The sequence below is a fragment of the Apodemus sylvaticus genome, chromosome 10, assembly GCF_947179515.1.
Source record: "Apodemus sylvaticus chromosome 10, mApoSyl1.1, whole genome shotgun sequence".
Taxonomy (NCBI): Eukaryota; Metazoa; Chordata; class Mammalia; order Rodentia; family Muridae; genus Apodemus; species Apodemus sylvaticus.
Genome location: NC_067481.1, coordinates 21,445,769 through 21,467,668, shown reverse-complemented (window position 1 = coordinate 21,467,668; position 21,900 = coordinate 21,445,769). Strand labels below are relative to the sequence as shown.

Below are 21,900 nucleotides of genomic sequence, written 5' to 3'. Positions count from 1 at the left end.
CAAGTCTCCCTAGCCAGCTTGATCTGGGGATCCCCTGTCTCTGCCTTCTTAGGCTGGAATTACAGGTGGCAGTTAGGCCCACCCAGCACTTGGACCTTTTCTGTAAACCTATTAACCCTAGTGCTTAAGTCTATATATATTAAAAGCACCTTTTTGTTTTTGGAGACAGAGCCTCTCTATAGAGTCCTGTCCTAGAGCTTGCTATGTAGACCAAGCTGGCCTTAACTCATAGATAGCCTACTGCACCTACCTCACTGAGTACCGTGATTAAAGGTGTGTGATATCAGGCCTTTCCTTTAAAAGGGAAAGGAAACTGAGTTTCTATTAATACATCAGCCTAAGGTAAGAAAGGCTCAAATCTGGAGTTGCTCCCAACAGTCAAATATTTTAGAAACGAGCCACAAAGAAACACTTATTGGCAGAACATTCAGTGGGAGCTAAAAACAAATCAAAACAAAAACCAAAAAACCCCCAACAAGCCCCTAGTGTGTATGCCTAGGTTTAGGCAGATATTCGAAGCCAGACACTAACAATTCTTATCTTGTGCGAGAGCACTGAAAGTCCTGTCTGTTTTCACAGTAATGACAGTGACAGTACCCCAAAGATACTGTATAGGGAATGGAACTCTGGGCTTCATTATCTGGTGATGAACTAAATGAAGATGTGGTTACAAAGAAGGTATTTAAGGAGGAAGATTTCTGAAGCAGTGCCATAGCAACAGTTCCCAGCTTCCTTTGCATGAGCTACTGCTTCTTTCTGAACACAGAAATATTACAAGGCACGTGTGGAGACCCAGGTCACTGTACTGAAGAATGAACACACTTGAGTCCTTACGTGTCAAAGGCAGGCCTCAGGGCCCAGCGGCCTGTGGAGGAAGTACTTGCTGCAAGAGGAAGGAGAGCAGCAGGTCATGGGGGACTGTTGAGACCACAGTGAAGAAACCGTGAAGGCTCACTCCCCTCATCTGCTCCTCAGCACCAACCCCTCCCTTTACTCCGTATCCCTCACCTCCACACCCCAAGTGCTGGGATTACCAACATGACCACCAAGGACTACTCTCTACCTGAAAACATAAGGTGCAGCTCCTGAACCAAAGGATTCTCCTTATACATCAGAAAACCCAGGAAGCAGGTCTTCACTTTGTCATCTATCTCTATAAGGATTTCTTTTGAATGGGTCCTATTTCCATATGGCTTTCTGAAGCGATGGGGTTACCTATTACCAATCTCCAACAACTAATAGCAAGAACTATTTCTGTCTCCTATGGGGTCCATAGCGTCTCCTTGTATGCACGCAGAGAAGAGCACATGAATGACTGCCTTGGGTCCCTCTCAACGGCACATCTCTTGTGAGCAGGACGAGGACAAAGGTTCCCAAATTACTCATGGAGCAACTTGGTAAACATGCGCTGAGGAAATGGAGGGTCAAGAGAGGGAAGAATTTTACTTATTATACTGGCATTTGATCAGCATCACACACCTGTTCCTGACATGTTTTGTTCCAGATCTGGCAGGTCTCCCAGGGCACAAGGGTCAGCTAGGAGGGAAGGGGAGTGGCCAGAAGGCTGGTTCCCATGCTGCCCTAGCACAGCTTCCAAGTGAGCCATTTCCTGCTGGAGCTTTATCAGGTTATCCTTCATGGTCGCCCTCTGCTGTAAAACCAAACAACAGCAAGAGAGTTACATACTCAGAGAGATGGGCTACAAAGTAAAAATGTGTCACACCAATTAATTTTAGCATGGGAACTGAAAATCACCTAGTATGGAATTATGAGTTCTGGTTGAAGACCGTTTAATCCAACCATACTCATGTGGCTAATGACCTTGAAATTATTTCAACATGATGTTGGAGGAGTGCACCCTCCAGCTCTCCCAGACAGATTTGCTTCACTGTAGCTCCTCATTTTCTTTTAAAGATGGGGAATGGAGTGGGGTAATAAGAGTATTTTAAGCTAAAATTCTCAAGAATCTGTTCACAAACTACATAAACTACGTTTCAAAGATATGGTACTGTGAAATAAGTCATTTAATTAGTTCACAAAATGTCTAATTAAATTTTTTTTTAAATTCAGGTTTATGGATGTCTTATCTTCATGTGTATGCCTGATGCTCTCAGAAGTCATGGAAGGGCATTAGATCTCCAAGTATAGAAGCTATCAGGTGAGTGCTAGGTGTGAAGCCAGGTCCTCCGTAAGAGCGGCCTGAGCCCTCTCTCCAGCCCGATTTATTTATTTATTATTTTAAAAAGATTTGTAGCTGAGTGAAAAGATGCCTCACTGTGCTTAGCTCCAAGTATATATTTCTTTTTCTTTTTTCTTTCTTTCTTTTTTTTTTTTTTTTTTGGTTTTTTGAGACAGTGTTTCTCTGTGTGGTCCTGGCTGTCCTGGAACTCACTCTGTAGACCAGGCTGGCCTCGAACTCAGAAATCCTCCTGCCTCTGCCTCCCAGAGTGCTGGGATTACAGGTGTGCGCCACCACCGCCGCTCGGCATATTTAGTTTTTAGATGGATGAATTTTAAATAATTTCCTGTGACATTCTGCACTCTGGGAGGCAGAGGCAGGCAGATTTCTGAGTTCGAGGCCAGCCTGGTCTACAGAGTGAGTTCCAGGACAGCCAGGGCTATACAGAGAAACCCTGTCTCGACAAAACCAAAGCCAAAAAAAGCCAAAAAGCCAAAAAAAAATTTTATTTTACACAATGTGTGTTAGCACATTGCTGCTACCTTCAGACACACCAGAAAAGGGCATCAGATCCCATTAAAGATGGTTATGAGCTACCATGTGGTTGCTGGGAATTGAACTCAGCACCTCTGGAAGACCAGTCAGTGCTCTTAACCTGTGAGCCACCTCTCCAGCTTAAGTTACTGTTTTCAATTCAAGATAATGAGCTCTTCTAGCACACGGGCTCATACTGTTTACTGATCTACTTCAAGAAGTAATCTAGCAGCTGGGCATTGTGGCGCATATGTCCGTAGTCCCAGCACTGTGGGAGGCAGAGGCAGGCAGATTTCTGAGTTCGAGGCCAGCCTGTTCTACAGAGTGAGTTCCAGGACAGCCAGGGCTACACAGAGAAACCCTGTCTCAAAAAACCAAACCAAAACAAAAAAGGTAATCTAGCTACCTTTAATCCCAATACTTAGGAGGTAGAGGCAGGCAGATCTCAGTGAGTTCAAGGCCAGACTGCAGAATGATCTACAAAGTGAATTTCAGAACATCCAGAACTGTTACACAGAGAAACCTTGTCCTGAAAGCAGGGGGGGGGGGGGGGGAAGAGTAATTTAAGCTAGGCACAGTAGCTTTAATAACAGCAGTTGAGTTGAGGCCATCCTGGACTCTGTCACAGACAAACTAGCAAGTCTAAGGTATTTGACAAGCAAAGGGTGTGGGCATAAAGGAATTTCCCAGTATGTGTCTCCTCACCACTTTCAGAAGAAATGCTGATGCTTGGCTTTCAGCTGCGGGAGGGGAATGAAGTCTGTTTCACCTTCTCTTTCTTCTGACCCTTGAAAATGACTTTGCTTTCCACTAAAATCAGGCCATTTTCTTCCTACAGCTATGCTAAATTCATAATTCTCAGGAGAATTTTCTGACCAAAAAGAAAAAAAAATGTATTTTGCGCTTTACAAAGGTCACCACTGCTACTGAGACTATACTGCTGCCAATGTCTGCAGTGCAACCAATGCCACCACGTGGTACCCATGAGTACTGACATCATTGATCAAATCCTAGCCACGACCCCACATGGATAGCAGACCAACGCTTTAAAAGCTGAATTAGGAACAATCACAACCACGCTGCCATCCAGCTTCCACTTGACATTACACCCACCAGAAAATTAGGGGAGTTAAAAAAAAGTAATCAGATGGCTGCTGCAGTGGCTTTCTTTTGGCTTTTCCTATAGGAAGGAATGTATAATTTAGACAAATTCTACTTTGGGTAAATTGCTCAAATGCATCAGGGAGGACAAAGCCAGACAGGTTATCATGTTTGCCTGACTCTAATTCTGAAATATCTCTTTACATCAAGACTCCTTTTTCCAACGGCGCACGCCTCTAATCCCAGCATTTGGGAGGGAGAGGCAGGGGGCTTTCTGAGTTTGAGGCCAGCCTGGTCTACAGAGTGAGTTCCAGGACAGCCAGGGCTACACAGAGAAACCCTGTCTCAAAAAACAAACAACAAACAAACAAAAATCCAAAAAACAAAACAAAACAAAAACAAAAACGAACAAACAAAACCTCCTTTTCCCAAAAGGGCCTCAAATAGGATAATCTGGCTCAGTTAAGAAGTTGGTATTTTTGAACACTAAAGAACCTAGTCATTACCTCAGGTCAAAGTTCAGCCCACATCAGGACCTGGCTCAGGCTGCCTGTGCGTCACTATATTCAGGGGAACACACAACTTCCCTGATGGGAGGAATCTTTCCTTATTTTGTTTTCTTTTTGTTGTGAAGACTAGTCTATGTATCCTAGGCTAGCTTCAAAGTTGAGATTCTCCTGACTAAACTTCCCTCACTGGGAATGCCAAGGTTACTGGTGAACTAGGTATGTAACACCAAGCCCCACCCCACTGTCTACCACAGATAAATTTTCAGCAAGCATTTAATATGGAAATGAACAACTGAAGGAAATCTTTGTGTTATAAAATGGAGAGGTGGGAGGGTCGGCAAGATGGTTCAGCAGGAAAAGGTACTTGCCACCAAGCCTAATGAGTCAAGGTCAATACTTAGGACCTACATAGTGGGAAGAGACAATCTTGCATCTTCACCTGCCTGAGATGGCAATCGCGTGCACATACACACACCCCATGAGCATCACAAAGGCATATCAGTGATTCCACATAAGGCATCTGTGTCATGTTACCCCTCAGTTCTATATATAAACACAGGGAAGGTTCCATTGCAATCATTTTGCTTGTCTGTACTAGTCCAGATCAAAGTTACCTGTTTTGAATAATTGATATAAAAACACTTTTAAAAAATGAATCCTGATCAAATAATGAACATATTTCTGGGAATAGGATCAGAGACCCAAGAAACAACAGAGTAGTGAATTGAATGTCAGATTTGATACAGTATGGCTCAGACAGATGGAATAAAAAGCTGGAACTTAAAAAACAAGCAGCTAAGGGACAGAATTAGGTGACAGACATATTGACAGAGTCCCAAATATAAATCCAGAAAGGAGCAGGAGTGGAACACTATGAGAAGACTTAAGCCTTTTAATCAAGTTTTGTTCTATTTTTTTGAGATAGGATGTCACTTTGTAGCCCTGACTGGTCTGGTATTCACCATATAAAGCAGCCTGGCCTGGAACTCAGAGATCAACCTGTCTCTGCCACTGGAGTGCTAGAACCAATAGGGGATGCAGTCTTTTGTGACAACAATGTTACCTTAGGAATACTAAGAATTCCCAGTTTCGTTTAATTTAGTACTTTTTAAGAAGAGAAGAAAAGTCACTCACATACTGCAGCTAAAAGCACACTTATGCTTAGGAGAGAAACAAAAGTTATAGCAAGATGATTTAAAAGGTTCCGAATCACACCATTGAGCAGTGAGTTGGCTCAGAGCATAAGAGCACTTGCCACCACACAGGAGGACCTGATTTGATCCTCAGAACTGACTCACATATTATGTCATCTGACTTCCACATTTACCTTAGTGGCATATCCACATATAAACATACGTATATGTATGTATGTATGTATGTATGTATATATATTTAAAAAAAAGGGAATATCAATATTTTAATTCAGAGCCAATTAACTAAGCCACATGATCTTAGTTATTAAGCCAATTAACTAAGTCAGGCAGAAGGCTGTAACCAATATTCGCTCCCGACTTGCTGTGTACTCTGCCCAGGACTATGTAGAGGAATACAGAGGGGGCCCTCAGAAGTTGCCCAGCTAGTGAGTGATAAATACGGGAAAGAAAAATCTAGACAAATCTTAGGTTTGAAGTGCAAGTTTGGGACATTTTTATTTTTTTTAAAGAATTTTTTTTTTAAAAAAAGATTTATTTACTTTATGTAAGTACACTGTAGCTGTCTTCAGACACACCAAAAGAGGGTGTCAGATCTCATTAAGGATGGTTGTGAGCCACCATGTGGTTGCTGGGATTTGAACTCAGGACCTTTGGAAGAGCAGTCGATGCTCTTAACCACTGAGCCATCTCTCCAGCACCCAGACTTTTTATTTTTTAATTTTTTTTATTTTTGTTTTTTTTCGAGGCAGGTTTTCTCTGTATAGCCCTGGCTGTCCTGGAACTCAGTCTGTAGACCAGGCTGGCCTCGAACTCAAATCTGCCTGCCTCTGCCTCCCAGAGTGCTGGGATTACAGACGTGTAACACCACCGCCCGGCTTTTTTTTTTTTTTTTTTTTTTTAAAACAAAAAGAAAGGTGATAGAGCTAAGTTCTGGCTGTAAGAAAGATGTTTTTTCTCAAGACATTTTCCTGCCTTGAGTACAGGAGCACAACCTCATACAAAAGTAGCCAGTCATCTGTGGCAATTCCTAGGTGCAGGAATGAATATCATGTACACTCTTTTCTAAGTAGAAAGATACTAACAAGCAACTAGATTATAAAAGACAAAAAATAAAAGAAATATCCATAACACAGTGAAAGGTAAGATGGCCTCTAGTGGAAAGAATCCTGTAGGCTTCAGTTAGGTTCAGAGAATAAACATGTCCCTTTTGATATAATAGTGCTTTCATATAATTTTGCTATGAGGCAAGTAGGATTTTTAGATCTGGCTTATTCTAACAGTAGATTGGTGTTATACAGTGAGTTGGACAATGGGTATAAAAGGTAGTGAGTTCCACCTAGATGCTAGAGAACTTTTACTTGAGGATACAAGTGATTATGTATGTTAGACCATTCACCCAAAGACAAAATGAGCATGTGTGAAAATACAGTCTATACCACAAAGGACATCTCAAACTTGTGCATGCTTCTTACCTGAGTCGTTAAAATATCACTCTGTGAGCAGTCTTCAGAAAGGTTTGTTTCACTCTCATATCCAGATGCTTTACATAAAATGACAATACAATCAGACTCAGATGTAAAATCATACCATGAACCCTGCAGCCTGCAGTACCTGTTCCTTCCCTTGCATAGCTTCACCCTCATGTCACATAAATGACTACATCTGGGACACTGATTTCCTTTCAGAACTCCTACAACAGGCTGGGTGAGGTGAATGTATTTAATCCCAGATTTTGGGAGGAAGAGGCAGGCAGAGCTTTGTTGCAGACTAGTCAGGGCTACATAGATAGACTCTGTCTAAAAACAAAAACAAAACACCCCAAACAATTCAGAAAAATTCTGCAGTAGAAACTAGAAGCAAGTTTACTGAAAATTAGGTTATTCATGTTCAGACATTCCAAACACAGCCATTCTGACTAAATGATGGCATTAAAAATATTTTATTTTTAATGTGTCTGTGTGGGCTACTTATTTATGAATGCAATAAATAACTGTGGAAGTCAGAAGCATTAGATGCCTGACCCCTGGAGGCTACAGGTGGTTATGAGTTTTAGTCACCTGACATGGGTGCTGGGAACTCAACTTGGGCTTATTATAAGAGAGTACCTACTTTATTTTTTAATGTGTATTGGTGTTTTTCCTGCCTGTGTATCTGTGTGATAGTATTAGATTCCCCTGGAATTAAAAAGTGACAAAAAACTGTGAGCTGCCACATGGATACTGGGAATTAAATCCACATCCTCTGGAAGAGCAGCCAGTGTTCTTAACAGCGGAGGCCTCTCTCCAGGCTTTCCCCAGCCCCCAAAGTACCTACTATTAACCGGCCCAATCTCCCAGACCCAGGAAGGAGATTTGCCTGTATATGTTTAGCCCACTTCTGTAGACTGGTGCAAATAAACTACCTGAATCTGGGATGATACTATCCTCCTCTTGATCATTATCCTCTTCCTGGCAAGCTGCCATTTCCTCATTATCTGAAATCAGTTCCTTGTCACTTAGGATAGCTTCCTCATTCTCAAACTGAAGACCACTTTGTTTGGAAGGTGGATTGAAACTGGGATCCTGGGAATTTGCGTTCGTGGTTGAACGTTGGGCTGCACTGTGCTGTGAAGAGAACATACTGCCAGAGTACTTTGCATCCTCACTAAACTGATGTTCCTGAGACGCCTCCATCAAGACCACCTCATTATTACAGTCACTGATGCTGCCCTTCCACGGTGCTTGGGTCCCCTCTGCTTTCTCTGACATCTGCTGTGTCACAACACTGCTGCATCTGGTAAGCTCATGTGTGTTGCTTCTGCTCAGTAAGTGTTGGAAGCAGGGGAGATCTTCATCTTCAGTGGAGTCGCTCTCTTCTGAGGATTCTAATTTCCTAGACCCTCTGTGGAGACCCCGAGACATCGACACAAGGGCTACAGGGCTCGGGCTCCTACTGGACTCTCTTCTCAGGACACTTCCATTAAAAACAGCAGATCTCTCCATGATGTCACCTCCACCGAAGCTAGTATTTTCCTGAATTTCAACATCATCCAACAGGTCATCAGGTGTCTCTGAGCAAACCTGAAAAATCTTACCACTTCGCATAGATTGTTCATGATCTGAGAACAGACACGGAGAGAAGTCTGCACCAACAGCCTCACCCTCCTGCTTCTTTATTTCAAGAAGCTTATCACTTAGAAGAACCCTGAGTTCGCAGACACTAGGCTGCGTACCATCTAATGGAAGCATGGTGTTTACCTCAGGCCCTCTGTTTCTACCTAGTTGTTCCTGCAAGTTTTCACCAGTGGAACATACTTCATTAATACTGCCTGAACTGGCTTTTTGACAGGCATTTCCTTTGTTATTCTGGCTAATTGAGTGTACTGTACTTTGAACAATGGTCTCATTTCCAATTGCCTTTTCACTTGATGATGTATGTTTCTCTAATCGTCCCTCTGTCAGAGGTTTTCTACTGTTAGTTTTTATAGATGACCTGATGGGAGAAACTGATTGTTTAAAATGTGAGTTTTGTGAAATTCCAGTTTTACCTGTGGTGCTGAGCCCATTCGCACCACTTCTGTAATGAGATGACGGACAAAGCCTAGAAACCCCAGCACACGTTGTATCAGCAACTGGCTTACCTCCCTGACAGAGCACAGGGAACCCCGCTGCGGCTGTAACTGCCTGTACATGACTGATTTCAGAGTCTTCCTGTCCCTGACATTCTATTTGTTTACCTTTAGAAGTCACCTTTGGACTCAGTTCCCTTGAGGGCACAGAGTGAACAATGTCCTTTTGGGGACTTCTAGGTTTTGAAAATAAAGCAAATGACTGACGTTTGGAAACTTGAAATGTATTCTGCAAATACTGAGTATCAAGTTCACTGTCTTCCATTTCTATTGTCTCCTGACTGTGGTTAAGCTCATGTCTCAACGGGTGCTTGAAGCACTCTGTGCCACTGTCAGCGTTGTTAGAACCACGAACAAGTTCCTTGGGGTTTTCACTCGCGATAAACTGAGTCATACACTGAATGGATCCTGTTCTTGCATTTCTGACAGCGTTAGTTTCCAAGACTGAGACACTGTTCTCAGTGTCATAGTCAGTGTCAGGTACCAAGGACACGCTGGTGCTCTCCTCAGACCGGTCAGTGGGTTTGCCGCTGGGCTCTCCTGCCAGGACCAGATCCCTGAGTTCTTTGGTATTGTCAGGCATTTGGAATGTTTCGAGTTGCTCTACTCCTTTTCTCTGAGGGCTAGGACTGACAGGTCCCTGAGGTCTTCTAGGATTTGAACAGCTAGTTAATAAGCCAGCTTTGTTCATTAATTTCTCTTCTGGGAAAGCATCGCTGGCGCTTCTCTTCCTTGTGTGTTCATTTGGCTCGCTCTTCTTGGCATCAGCTGCAGTTTCACTGGCTTCGATGAGTTGAGGCTCTCTAATGTGCCTGGCTGGCATTTGGTTGGAATTGTTTTTCTTTGTTTCTTCACTGCTACCACAACTATCGATCTGAAGCTCAGCACGAGGTGGGCTTGGATTTCTACTGACTGGTTCAAATGGAAGAACACACTTGGTAGAAGACTTCCTCCTCAGCCTATTTTTCTTAGGTGCTTTTGAACTGTGGACATTTAATTCTACCTCCAAATCACTTATGCTGTTGCTCAGACATTTGGCTTTAGCTGTGAAAGCAGGTTCCTTTCTCAACGATTCTATTGGGTGAGCGTTGTTCTCTTTCTGGAGACTATTACCTGTTGTTTTGTTCTCCTGACAGTTACTGGTAATACTCACTGCTTGGTCACTTGGTTCCATTTGGTCAGTTCTCTGGTTTATATTTTCAGGAGTCCTTTGAACAACTGCTAAATCTGCTTTCTTGATAAAGTCCTCAGGACGAAGGCATGTACTTCTTTTACGTTTTAATTTATTTGTGAAGGGCTGCTCTTGTGTTATCTGTGGTGCAGTAGTAAATATGCCTGTAATTTCAGTCACATGGCTCAAGGAAGGGCGGCTTCCCCTTCTCTGATAGGTTTTCCCAAAGATTTTATCACTGATATTATCCTCTACTGGTTTGGAGAAGTCTTTTCCACTTTTACACCTTGAAGTATTATAGGGATCAGGGGCTACTAAGTCTGTTTTCTTTGAAGAACTGAAACATCCATCCACTTCATTTGAAACTTCCACCACAATAGCTGCGTCAGCATTTGACTCATGCCTCCTGTCAGATGCGCTGTCAGAAGTTAACATTTCACCAGTTCTGGAAAACCACTCATTAACTTTCTGAATGCTGCTATTTAGTGTTATCCAAGGAACATCGGTGGCAGCTCCAGAATTTTCAGGGCACAGACTTTTCGGATGAGTCCACTTCTTTCTCCCACAGAGGGAATCAGCATTTGGACCTACCCTTTCCTCGGTGCTGGGGTCCTGCCTGCCATTACGTGTTTCTTTACTTTCAGCCCATCTGCTCTGCTGGCTCACGGCTACGCCAGACTGTTTGCTTTTATTACAGAATTCAGCCTTTTCTGCATTTGTTCTGTCTTCAGTGAGCAATAACCTGCTGGTCTCGTGCTGTAATGAGCCGGCATGAGCATCTGGGCCACATGGCTCCACATGCACGTTTGAAACAGAAATACTCTGACATTTTTCTGGATGCCTTTCAGTTGCATGATTCTCAGTGGGGTTCAAATCTTTATCACTGCATTGATGATGTTCAATGTTTCTGATGCCCCCAGAAAACTCACAAGCATCTGAAATACACAAAACAAGGTTCTTAAGAATGGAATTATCATGAGAAACTATATACCAAATGCAACTGGAGAGTAGAAACCAATCAACTAACCTTATTTATTTTTTAATTTTAGATATTCTTAAAAGAACATAAGTGTCTATGTGTTGCTACTTTGTTTCCAACCCAATTCCCCGGTAAAAGAAATCTCAACTCAATCAGTAACAAAACATCTACAAGCCTAGACTGGGCAGATCTCCCACTATACTACTCTATTCCCATCTATATTACCCCATAGAACTTGGGGTTTCTCCAGGCCAGGGCTTCTCTCTGCAGCCTCTCTGTCAATCCCGTAGCTCCTCCCCATTCCCAGGGATCCTTTTCTCCTCCCCTCAACTCTCAGCTCCTCCCCCTTCCTCCTGCCCAATCTCTGGCTCAAGCCTTTATTTGAAAAGTTAAGATGGGGAGAAGGTTCACAAGGCAACTCCTCATCTGCAACCCCTCTGAGGAGCATCAACATATAAGCCCAGGGCTATCCACAACATCTTTGTTTTGGCTTGCATCCATGTATGTGTACCACAGGCATGCCTGGTACTCAAAGAAGAGACAAGAGGGCTGCAGATCCCCAGGAACTAGAGTTATGGATGGTTGCGAACTACCCAATGTGGGTGGCTGGGAATCAAACCCAGGACTTCTGCAAGAAGAACAAGTTCTCTTAACGGCTTAGTCAGTTCTCCAGCCCTAATCCACGAGCTTTTTTTAATCGTTTGTTTGTTGGAGAAAAGTTTTCTGTGTAGCCCTGTCTGTCTTAGAAATCTGAGACCATGCTGGCCTCGAACTCAGAGATTCATCTGCCTCTGCCTCCCAAGTTCTGGGACTAAAGGCTTCCATCACCACTAACTGGCTTCCACTGGCTTCTTTAGAGATGCTAACATCATAAACTACCAAGTATACTGAATATCTAGCTCATACAACCCCACTGTGTGAAGTCTGATATTTTCTCAAACACAGGAATTAGAGCACATCACTTATTTCTGTAGTCTCTTAAGATTTAAATAAAAGCAGATTAGTCCCAGCTTGGGAGGCTTAAACAAAAGTATGCTTAGAATGCACTGGGTTACACAGAACTGTCTTTTAAAAAACAAATTCACTGGCAGCTTTAGCTACCCACGATATTACTGTAACCACAGCAGTCTAGTACTACTCACTATCTCACAGTGGCAGCTGAAGAAAAAATAATGACATCATCATCCCCCTCCCCTCCTTAAAAAAAAGATTTATTTATTTATTTCATGTATGCGAGCACATTGTCACTCTCTTTAGACATGCCAGAAGAGGGCATCGGATCCCATCACAGATGGTCACGAACCACCATGCGGTTGCTGGGAACTGAACGCAGGACCTCTGAAAAAGCAGTCAGTGCTCTTAACACTGAGCCATCTCTCCAGGCCCCCACATTTTAATTCTTTAAAAAGATGCTGTGAATTATAAATGATAAATAAATTTGGAAAATGGCCTCCAGATGAATGCAGTTATGGAACAGCATCGTCCCAGTGCCCCTCAGTGTCATTATGTCAGGAAGGCCTGACTTACCCTCTTTTGCAGAGTGAAACTTGCCTTCATCTCCTGCTCCTTGAGGGGAGATCTGTAACAATTCCTGGTCTCTCACACTAAAGGAGAAAAGACAACCCCTATAAGAAATTCTATGCTCAGTAAAATGTGCACAATCAATTATGTCAGCATCTCTATATAGGGCTGTAACAACTGAGCTGACTGACTACTCACCTTCTGAAATCTGTTCTCCAAGTACAGTCACAAAGATCATAGTGCAGAGTGTTGCTTTCTAGATATGCAAGCAAGCGCACGCGCGCGCACGCGCACACACACACACACACACACTCACTCACTCACTCACATACTCTCACAAGCATGCTCAGGGACCACTGATGAAGAAGGGGTTGAAAGATTCTAAGAACCAGAGGTTGGAAAGACCAGAGCAAAACTGTTCTAGAAAAGCAGTCAGTGCTCTTAACACTGAGCCATCTCTCCAGGCCCCCCCCCACATTTTAATTCTTTAAAAAGATGCTGTGAATTATAAATGATAAATAAATTTGGAAAATGTCCCATACTATAGGACATGCCAGAGGCACTATACTCAGGAGCTCACAGCAGTCTTGGTTTGCACAACGTCTATACATGATCAAGCCTATCAACATTCTAGCACGGAGAGGGGAGGGGCTCGTGAGCTACACCCCTGACTAAGGAGCTATGGACAGCTGAGGAAGAGACAGTTTCCTTCAAGGGCGTGGGGCCCCTTATAGGGGTGGGATTGATTACACTCAGTGGATGGCCCAATACCCTGGAGTAATGGAGTAATGGTTCAGGGTTAAGAGCATAGGTTAATTTTCCAGAGGACCTGGGTTTAATCCCATAACCCAAATGGTGGCTCATAGCATCTGTAACTCCAATTCCACGGGATCTAATGCATTCTTCTGACTTCTTCAGCCACTAGGAACAAATGTGGTGCACAAATATACATGCAAGAAAAATACTCATTTATTTTTATATATATATAAAAATAAACAAGGTCTCTCTATGTATTCTATCCTAGAATACATAGAACTTGCTATGTACACTAGGTGGTCCATAAACTCAGAGATCCACCAGCCTCTACATCCTGAGTGCTGGGATTAAAGGCATGCGCCACAACTGGTTTCATATAAAATTAAATAAATCTTTAATCTCTATTACTGAACCATATACTTCTAGCCCTCTCTCCCAGCTATAAGGTTAGATAAAAGTAATTTATAAACAAATTACTGATAATGACCAGGTATCACAGATCTTAAGGGAGCAAACTGGGTGATTAGAAATAAAAATAAGCTGTTGGGGTCAGGCATAGTGGTGGATGCGTTCAGTGACTTGAAAAGCAGCACACAATCTAAGACTTAGAGGTCTACAGAGTGAGTTCCTGGACAGCCAGGGCTCTATAGACAGACCCTGCCCCAAAATTAATAATTATTTCCATTTATGAGAAACTCAGAACAACCATCTGGTGGAAACAAATGCGTGGTGACTTGAACTGTTATCTAAAACTTTTTTGGCATTAAAAAAAAATGTTCAACAAACAAAAAAGATTTCCAGAAAATAAAGCAGACAAAACTTAATATTTTTTATAATACTATGATCTAAATCTAGGATCCTCAATATTAATTAGATATGAAAATACCAGCTTTATAGACAAAGACTCTCTTTGACTCACCTGAAATTATCTGGTTTATTTACTATCTCTTCAGAAGAATCAGATTCTTAAAAAAAAAAAAAAAAAAGAAAAGAAAAAAGAAAAACCAAAAGTCAGTCAAGGTTTTTAAGGGTTAAAAAAACAAAACAAAACAAAACAAAAAACCTCCTTGCTCTTTGTAAAGCATACAGTAGTTCATCCAGAAATATTTATAATATATATATAATTATTATATAATACCCACTATGTGGCAGGTACAGACATATGTGGCAATACAGAGAAGTGGCCAAAGGCACAGTCCCAAAGCCAGCTTCCTATGTCCAAATTCTTACTCTGTTTGAGTTAATTTTCTCATCACCTCAGGACTAACATTTTAGATAAGGTATAAAAAATACAATAGCAGTGCTCCTAAATATTATCTGACAATATCTGCACTACTTTTATTAACACATAATTACTTGTATGTACAGTGCAGATGTCAGAGGACAACTTGTTGGAGCTGGTTTTCTCATTCCACCCTGTGGAATTTAGGGATTGAATTTAGGTGGCAAGTGCCTTATCAACTAAAACATCTCACCATCCCCTGGAATATTTTTATAAGACAAGATCTGCTATAGATGAAGACAAATGGTGGTGCTAGGAACTCAAAACACACCATTCTTCCCAGTTTGATTATTTACTATTATTACTATTTCTACGATGATGACAATAACAACAATGATTTTGAGCTAGGGTTCTCTATGTACCCCAGATTGACCTCAAACTCATGATTCTCCAGTTCAGCCTCTCAGGTGCTGGGATGGCAAACCCAGGCCTGTGCTAAGATAGAGCTGCCTGTCTGGGCTCTGAGTGTCTTCTTGGCACACAGAACTTGTAGAGTTTATCCTAGGTTCCTTTAAATGCTATGGCAACCAATCCTATTTTTTTTTTCTATTGTGACTTGACATTTTTTCCAAAATTCACTTGACCTCATAACCAGACATCCTTCTGGTAGGATTCTTCAAGGTGTGAAGTAATACTTTTACAAAATCTCTAATTCATCATAGAACCCATAAAATTATTTTATTTCCACTTACCAAAACTCCATGCAGCACATATAATAAATCTATGATAAAACTCTAAGCCAAACAATCTAGCAAGTATTATTTCCAACTTAACAAAATCTGAGACTCTTACCTAATTCAATGTAGACAGATTTATTTCGAGGTTGTGTCTGCCTATCTTTCTTCACTGATCTCACAATTCCAAGGTTAGACAGCTGGACACTGAGGCTGTCCTTCTGTTAAACAGTAAAGAATGCCTATGTTTTACTTTCTGAAATTTTTTTCTTCAGATTTATTTTTCCAAAACTAATTATAATCACAATAAGGTTGGCAACATAAAATGTATTTTTGAAAAGAGTAAATGATAAGAAGAAGAATCTGGGGGGGGGGGAGAGGCTACAAAGGAGGTAGAGAGGTAGCAAAGGTGGGAACCAAGGGAAAGAACTATGAACACATCTTGTTTGAAAATGTCATAGCGTTTTATTATATATATTTCTTTGTACTGCATTACATGCTGATTTAAAGCCATGAAACAGGTGCTAAGTAAGACGACTCAGCGGTTAAGAGCACCGATTGCTCTTCCAGAGGTCCTGAGCTCATTTCCCGGCAACAACAACATGGTGGCTCACAACCATTAGTAATGAGATCAGACGCCCTCTTCTGGTGTGTCTGAAGACAGCTACAGTGTACTCATATAAATAAAATGAATACATCTTTAAAAAGAAGAAAAAAGAAAGAAATCAAACACTTGTCCAGCCACTAAATGCACCCTCCTCCTTGTCGTCTCTCTAAGTTTCTCATATAAATCCACACACTCACTAACTCCTTAATACTCAATAAAGAGATGCCAGAAAAACGTGGAAGACAGCATTACCGCGGCGGCATTTCCAGATTCAATCTGTCCAAGTCTTTTGACACGGTTTCGGTAGCCCACACTCTGGATGATAGACGCCTCCTCATTCAAATGCTCAAAAGAATTATTTTTCTTTTTTGAAAAACCAAAACCATTTACAACTATAAAACAAAAAGACACATTTTTTTAGTTGGAAAAAAAAACACATTAAATTAATCTTTATTAAATATCCAGGCTGGGTGGTGGTGGCGCACGCCTGTAATCCCAGCACTGTGGGAGGCAGAGACAGGCAGATTTCTGAGTTCGAGGCCAGCCTGGTCTACTGAGTGAGTTCCAGGATAGCCAGGGCTACACAGAGAAACCCTGTCTCAAAAACAAACAAACAAACAAACAAACAAAAACCAAAAAAAAACACCCCCCCCAGAAAAAAAAAACAACAAATAAACATCTAAAGAGAATACTGTGCTTGTTCTTTGCTGTATTAGGATTTAAAAAAAAAAAAAGGCCTAGAGGTGGCAGCACCAGCAGAAGAGGCAGAAGCAGGAGGGTCTCTGAGTTCAAGGACAGCTAGGTCTACACAGAGAAACCTTGTCCCCAAAAAACAAGCAAATAAACAAAAATAATGCAATATGGGTATATTTAAGTATTTTGGCCTTTTTTTTAAGGTAGGTTCTGTACAGCCCTCATTAGCCTGGAATTTGATAGCTCTGAACTCCAAGGTCTACCTGCCCTCTGAGTGCTAGGAGTCAAGGCATAAGCCACCATGCTTGTCTAGGTTTAATTTTTAACTTATGTGTATGTAAGCATTAATTCATGTGGAGTACGTGTGTGCAGGCACCTGCAGAAGTCAGAAGGCATTGTGGCCCTAAAGTTGTAAGCCACCTGCTGTGGCTGATGAGAGATGAACCTGGGTCCTCTGTTAAAAACAGTACTTAAGAACAGTGGTTAAGAGCTCTGACTGCTCTTCCGAAGGTCGTGAGTTCAATTCCCAGCAACCACATGATGACTCACAACCACCTGTAATGAGATCTAATGTCACTCTTCTGAGAGTCTGAAGACAGCTACAATGAGTGAGTAGGGTTGCAGAGAGAAGAAAAAGTGTCTGAAGACAGTTACAGTGTACTTACATATAATAAATAAATAAAATAAGCCTTTAAAAAAAATATTTAGGCCGGGCTTGGTGGCGTATGCCTGTAAATCCCAGCACTTGAGTTCGAGGCCAGCCTGGTCTACAGAGTGAGTTCCAGGACAGCCAGGGCTACACAGAGAAACCCTGTCTCGGAAAAAAAAAAAAAAATTTAGGAGCTGAGCGGTGGTGGTGGTGGTGGTGGTGGTGGTGGTGCACGCCTTTAATCCCTGCACATGGAAGGTTGGGAGGCAGAGGCAGGCAGATTTCTGAGTTCGAGGCCAGCCTGGTCTACAAAGTGAGTTCTAGGACAGCCAAGGGCTACACAGAGAAACCCTGTCTCGGGAGGGGGGGGGGGAATTTAGGATGCCAAGAAATGCTTGCTGAAAGGAATCTGATATGGCTGTCTCCTGAGAGGCCCTGCTAGAGCCTTACAAATACAGAGGCAGACACTCACAGCCAACCATTGGACTGAGCATGGGGTCCCCAATGGAGGAGTCAGAGAAAGGACTGAAGAGATTTGCAACCCCATAGGAAGAACAATAATATCAACCAACCAGACCCCCCCCCCCCCAGAGCTCCCAAGGACTAAGCCATCAACCAAGGAATAAACATGGCTCTGGCTGCATATGTAGCAGAGGACTGCCTTGTTAGGCATCAATGGAAGGAGAGGTCCTTGGTCTTATGAAGGCTTGATAGATGTCCCAGTATAGGGGCATTGAGGACAGGGAGGTGGGAGTGGGCTGGATGGAGGAACATCCCCAGAGAAGTAGGGGGAGGGAGGATGGGATAGGGCCTATTCAGGAGGGTGAAAAACTGGGAAAGGCCTAGAAAAACAAAACAAACAAACAAACAAACAAAAAAAAACAAAAAACAAAACTGGGAAAGGAGTTAACATTTGAGATGTAAATAAAGCATATATCCAATTAAAAAAATTAAAAAAACAAACAGTAGTTCAACATTTTGAACACCTCTCCAGCCCTGATCACCTATAATTATTTTAAAAGTCCAATTTAGAAATTCAGAGACAGGGCTGGAGAGATGGCTCAGTGGGTAAGAGCACCGAGTGCTCTTCCAAAGGTCATGCGTTCAAATCCCAGCACCCACATGGTGGCTCACAACCATCCATAAAGAGATGTGATGCCCTCTTCTGGTACATCTGAAGACAGCTACAGTATACTTATATATAATAAATAAATCTTAAAAAAAAAAAAAAGAAATTCAGAGACTATCAAGTTATTTTTATTCCACCCCAAATACCTGAAAACTAATAAATTAAATTAGTGTTTTCCCACTAACAGATTTATCATATTTCTCTAAAATGCTCCCAGTTTCAGAGACATTAAGATATACTTGTTAGGCTAGGTGGTAATGGCACATGCCTTTTAATCCTAGCACTTGGGAGGCAGAAGCAGACAGAGCTCTGAGATCAAGGCCAGCCTGGTCTAGAGAGTTCCAGGATAGCCAGGAACTTTTCAAAAACAAACAAACAAAGCAAAACAAAACAAAACAAAGCACATTTTAGGACTGGAGTATAAAATGCAAGACTAATAGACGTAGTTTTAAAATTCAGGCTGAAGGATAGCTCAGCAGGTCCAAGTGCTGGCCACAAAGAGTTATGACCTGAGCTTGACCCTAACTGAAGTGTGGGGGCTAACGTTAACCTGGAAGTCCCACTTGCCCAAGGACAATTAACTTCCTGGAATGCTGGGGGCTGTAAGATTGGCTGTCCTAACTGCACAGGATATGCTTGATAGGTAGACAGGAAGTACGTCAGGATAAATGCTTGCCCCTCCCCATCCCTGATTGCGAGAAGGTGGGAAGAACATAGCCATGTGTGTTCTGCCTTTGTGAGTACCTGACTAACATAATTCAATGCCATTCTCTGGAAAGCCCAGGTATGGACCTGGCCAGTGTCCATTGTCCTATCTAACACTGTTTCAAACAAACCTAAAAACAAAGCTGGCTCTAATTAGACAACCATGGATTTGGTCTTTTTTCCTCACAATTTTCAGACTTAACACCATGTAAAGGTGAAAGAAAAAAAAAAAAAACCAACCCCCTTTTCTATCCAAATGTGTGCCCTGGTGCATGCATGTGTGCACTCACATATCATACACAAACACATATGATTACTAGTAATAAAACTTTTATTCACTAAGACCTTTGAGTAAAGGCCACTAACACCAACACTAACTGTATCAGGTCAACAATTCCCAAGAATTATCAAAAGATAATGTGGATGGCTCCCGAGGAGCAATGCCTGAATGACCTCTGGCTCCACACGAATAGACACATCTGTCCCAGCCTGTGCTCCTGGCCTCCCAATAAACAAGGACAATAAATAGAACAATTCCAGCCACAGATCTAACTCTTAACCAGACCACGCAGTGTCATCATCTATTCCCGTACAACAGCTTTAAACTCAAGCTTTCCAGCCAGCCCCGAGCACCGCCCCTGGGCCGTGTGGCACTTACACTGCACGCCGGTGTCAAGCTCGAAAGCATCAATGGTTTTCAGCAGCTCTTCAACAAGCTGACCAAACCTTGTACTTCTCTGCAGGCTCCTGAAATTAAGTTTTTTTGAGAAGCATACAAATGATTATTAATTTTAATCACACTAAAAGAAAGACACATAAACACATGGATTGTAACTTTCCTACTTTAGATGTAGTAGAAAGCACAATCTCAGAGAACTAGTAATTTGATCCCCAGCACAGTAAAAACACAGTCCTACCAGGTCCATCACATTACAATCACCGAATCAGTAACATGAGAATAAACCTCATGGGTATATTTATTTTGCTTTTGTTTTATGTGCCTGCATGCTTTCTTTCTCTTTTTGACTATACAGACTTTACATATATATATGTAACTTTTCTTTTCTCGAGACAGGGTTTCTCTATATAGCCCTGGCTGTCCTGGAACTTACTCTGTAGACCAGGCCTCGAACTCAGAAATCCGCCTGCCTCTGCCTCCCAGAGTGCTGGGATTACAGGAGTGTGCCACCACCACCCAGCTATATAGATTTTTTAAATACTTTGGTAACTCATACAAATCCACCAAAAGCCTAAAATTCCCTAACAAAACAGTCCTGAGCGTGGCATGGTTATGTATGCCTGTGATCCTGTGCCTAAGAGACAGAGATAGAATTATACGTTCAAGCCAATCTGGACTACATGACACTGTTTCAAACAAACCTAAAAACCCAGCAGAGCAGCACACTCCTGTGATCCCAGTGGAAGCAGGAGGATCTGTAGTTTGAGGGTAGTCATAGTAATTTCAAATCCAAAGAGAGACCTCCTAGTCTTAACCTGCCCCTGCCGCAAAATTGTACCCTGAATACAGAGCAGATATAAATCAACAGCAGAAAGACCTTATGACTGATTAACATCCCAACCCAACCCTTACTGCCAGCGCTGCTTCTCAGACTTGCATCAAATAGTAATTTTGTCATTTTGAAAATAGACACCAAAATAGGAAGAGAGATTCAGGCTTAGATAGAATATAATTAATTTCTCTTCTAAAAATATCTGGCTGCCTACTATGATCTAAACACTGGCAAAACAGGATTGACCGAAAGAGACAAAGCATGTGCCCTAACAGATCCAATGGTGACAGGAGATGCACAGCATACCCAAGTGCAGCTCCACCTGAGACTGTGCTGAGTGCACCTTGAACGCATTGGTGTTGGAAGTTAAGCAAGATGGGAGCTGACTAGCACGTGTGGGAGAACAAGGCAGCAAGCTGAGAAGACTTGTTGACAGCAGATGTCTCATAAAAACTTCCAAGGAAATGATTTTATACAGTCATAAACTACAAATACCCCTAATTTCTGAGCCAACTCTCTAGACCTTATTCTTAAATTAAAAAAAAAATTAATTAATCAACTAGAGAAAGAGTGCATGTATGCCACAGCTCATGCTTGGAGGCTAGAGACAGGCTGCGAAGAGTCAGTTCTCACCTTCCATCAGGGGTCTGGGGAACCAAACTCAGGTCTTCAGCTTGACAGCAACTTTACCTGCTCAGCCACCTCAGGCGAGATGCCTGGTTTATGTGGTACTTACCGCCAAGTGAAGTCTGTGCCTTGTGTCTACTTAGCAAGCACTCTACCAATCAAGTTACACCTCTAGTTCCCAAACGCATTTAGTATATTTTTCTATTGGTGAATGGTTTTATAGAAATATTACCTACACATTAATTTCTACTTTTCCCTGCCATGTTGCTTCCAACCTCCCATGACTACACAAATTATTTACCTTTTGGTAATCTCATTCTTACACAAAGGACATTGTGAAGGCCCTTTCTTCTGGTTAAGAAGTTTCAGCATACAAAATCTATAAATTAGAACAAGAAAACCAATTTAAGTTACCTTTTTTTTTTTTTTTGTAGAAAGAACACTCAAAAGGCCATAGCCATGAAGAAAATTTCACATACGCCTTTAAGAGTCATTTAAAGAGTAATGGCAGG

General features: G+C 42.0%; 1 protein-coding gene across 5 annotated transcripts in view; it reads right to left on the bottom strand.

Moving 5' to 3' along the window:
• Brca1 (BRCA1 DNA repair associated) overlaps positions 1-21,900 on the bottom strand; it is a 61,947-nt gene that overhangs the window by 27,445 nt on the left and 12,602 nt on the right. For 4 of the 5 annotated variants that reach the window (XM_052194670.1, XM_052194672.1, XM_052194671.1 and 1 more), the window contains exons 4-12: positions 21,690-21,767; positions 19,909-19,997; positions 16,327-16,466; positions 15,586-15,688; positions 14,431-14,476; positions 12,762-12,838; positions 7,879-11,190; positions 6,950-7,017; positions 1,480-1,651 (exon numbers count right to left, since the gene is read on the bottom strand). In XM_052194670.1, the coding sequence (XP_052050630.1) occupies positions 1,480-1,651; positions 6,950-7,017; positions 7,879-11,190; positions 12,762-12,838; positions 14,431-14,476; positions 15,586-15,688; positions 16,327-16,466; positions 19,909-19,997; positions 21,690-21,767 (4,085 nt within the window). The remainder of the gene's footprint in view (positions 1-1,479; positions 1,652-6,949; positions 7,018-7,878; positions 11,191-12,761; positions 12,839-14,430; positions 14,477-15,585; positions 15,689-16,326; positions 16,467-19,908; positions 19,998-21,689; positions 21,768-21,900) is intronic. The other variant, XM_052194674.1, reaches the window with a different exon arrangement.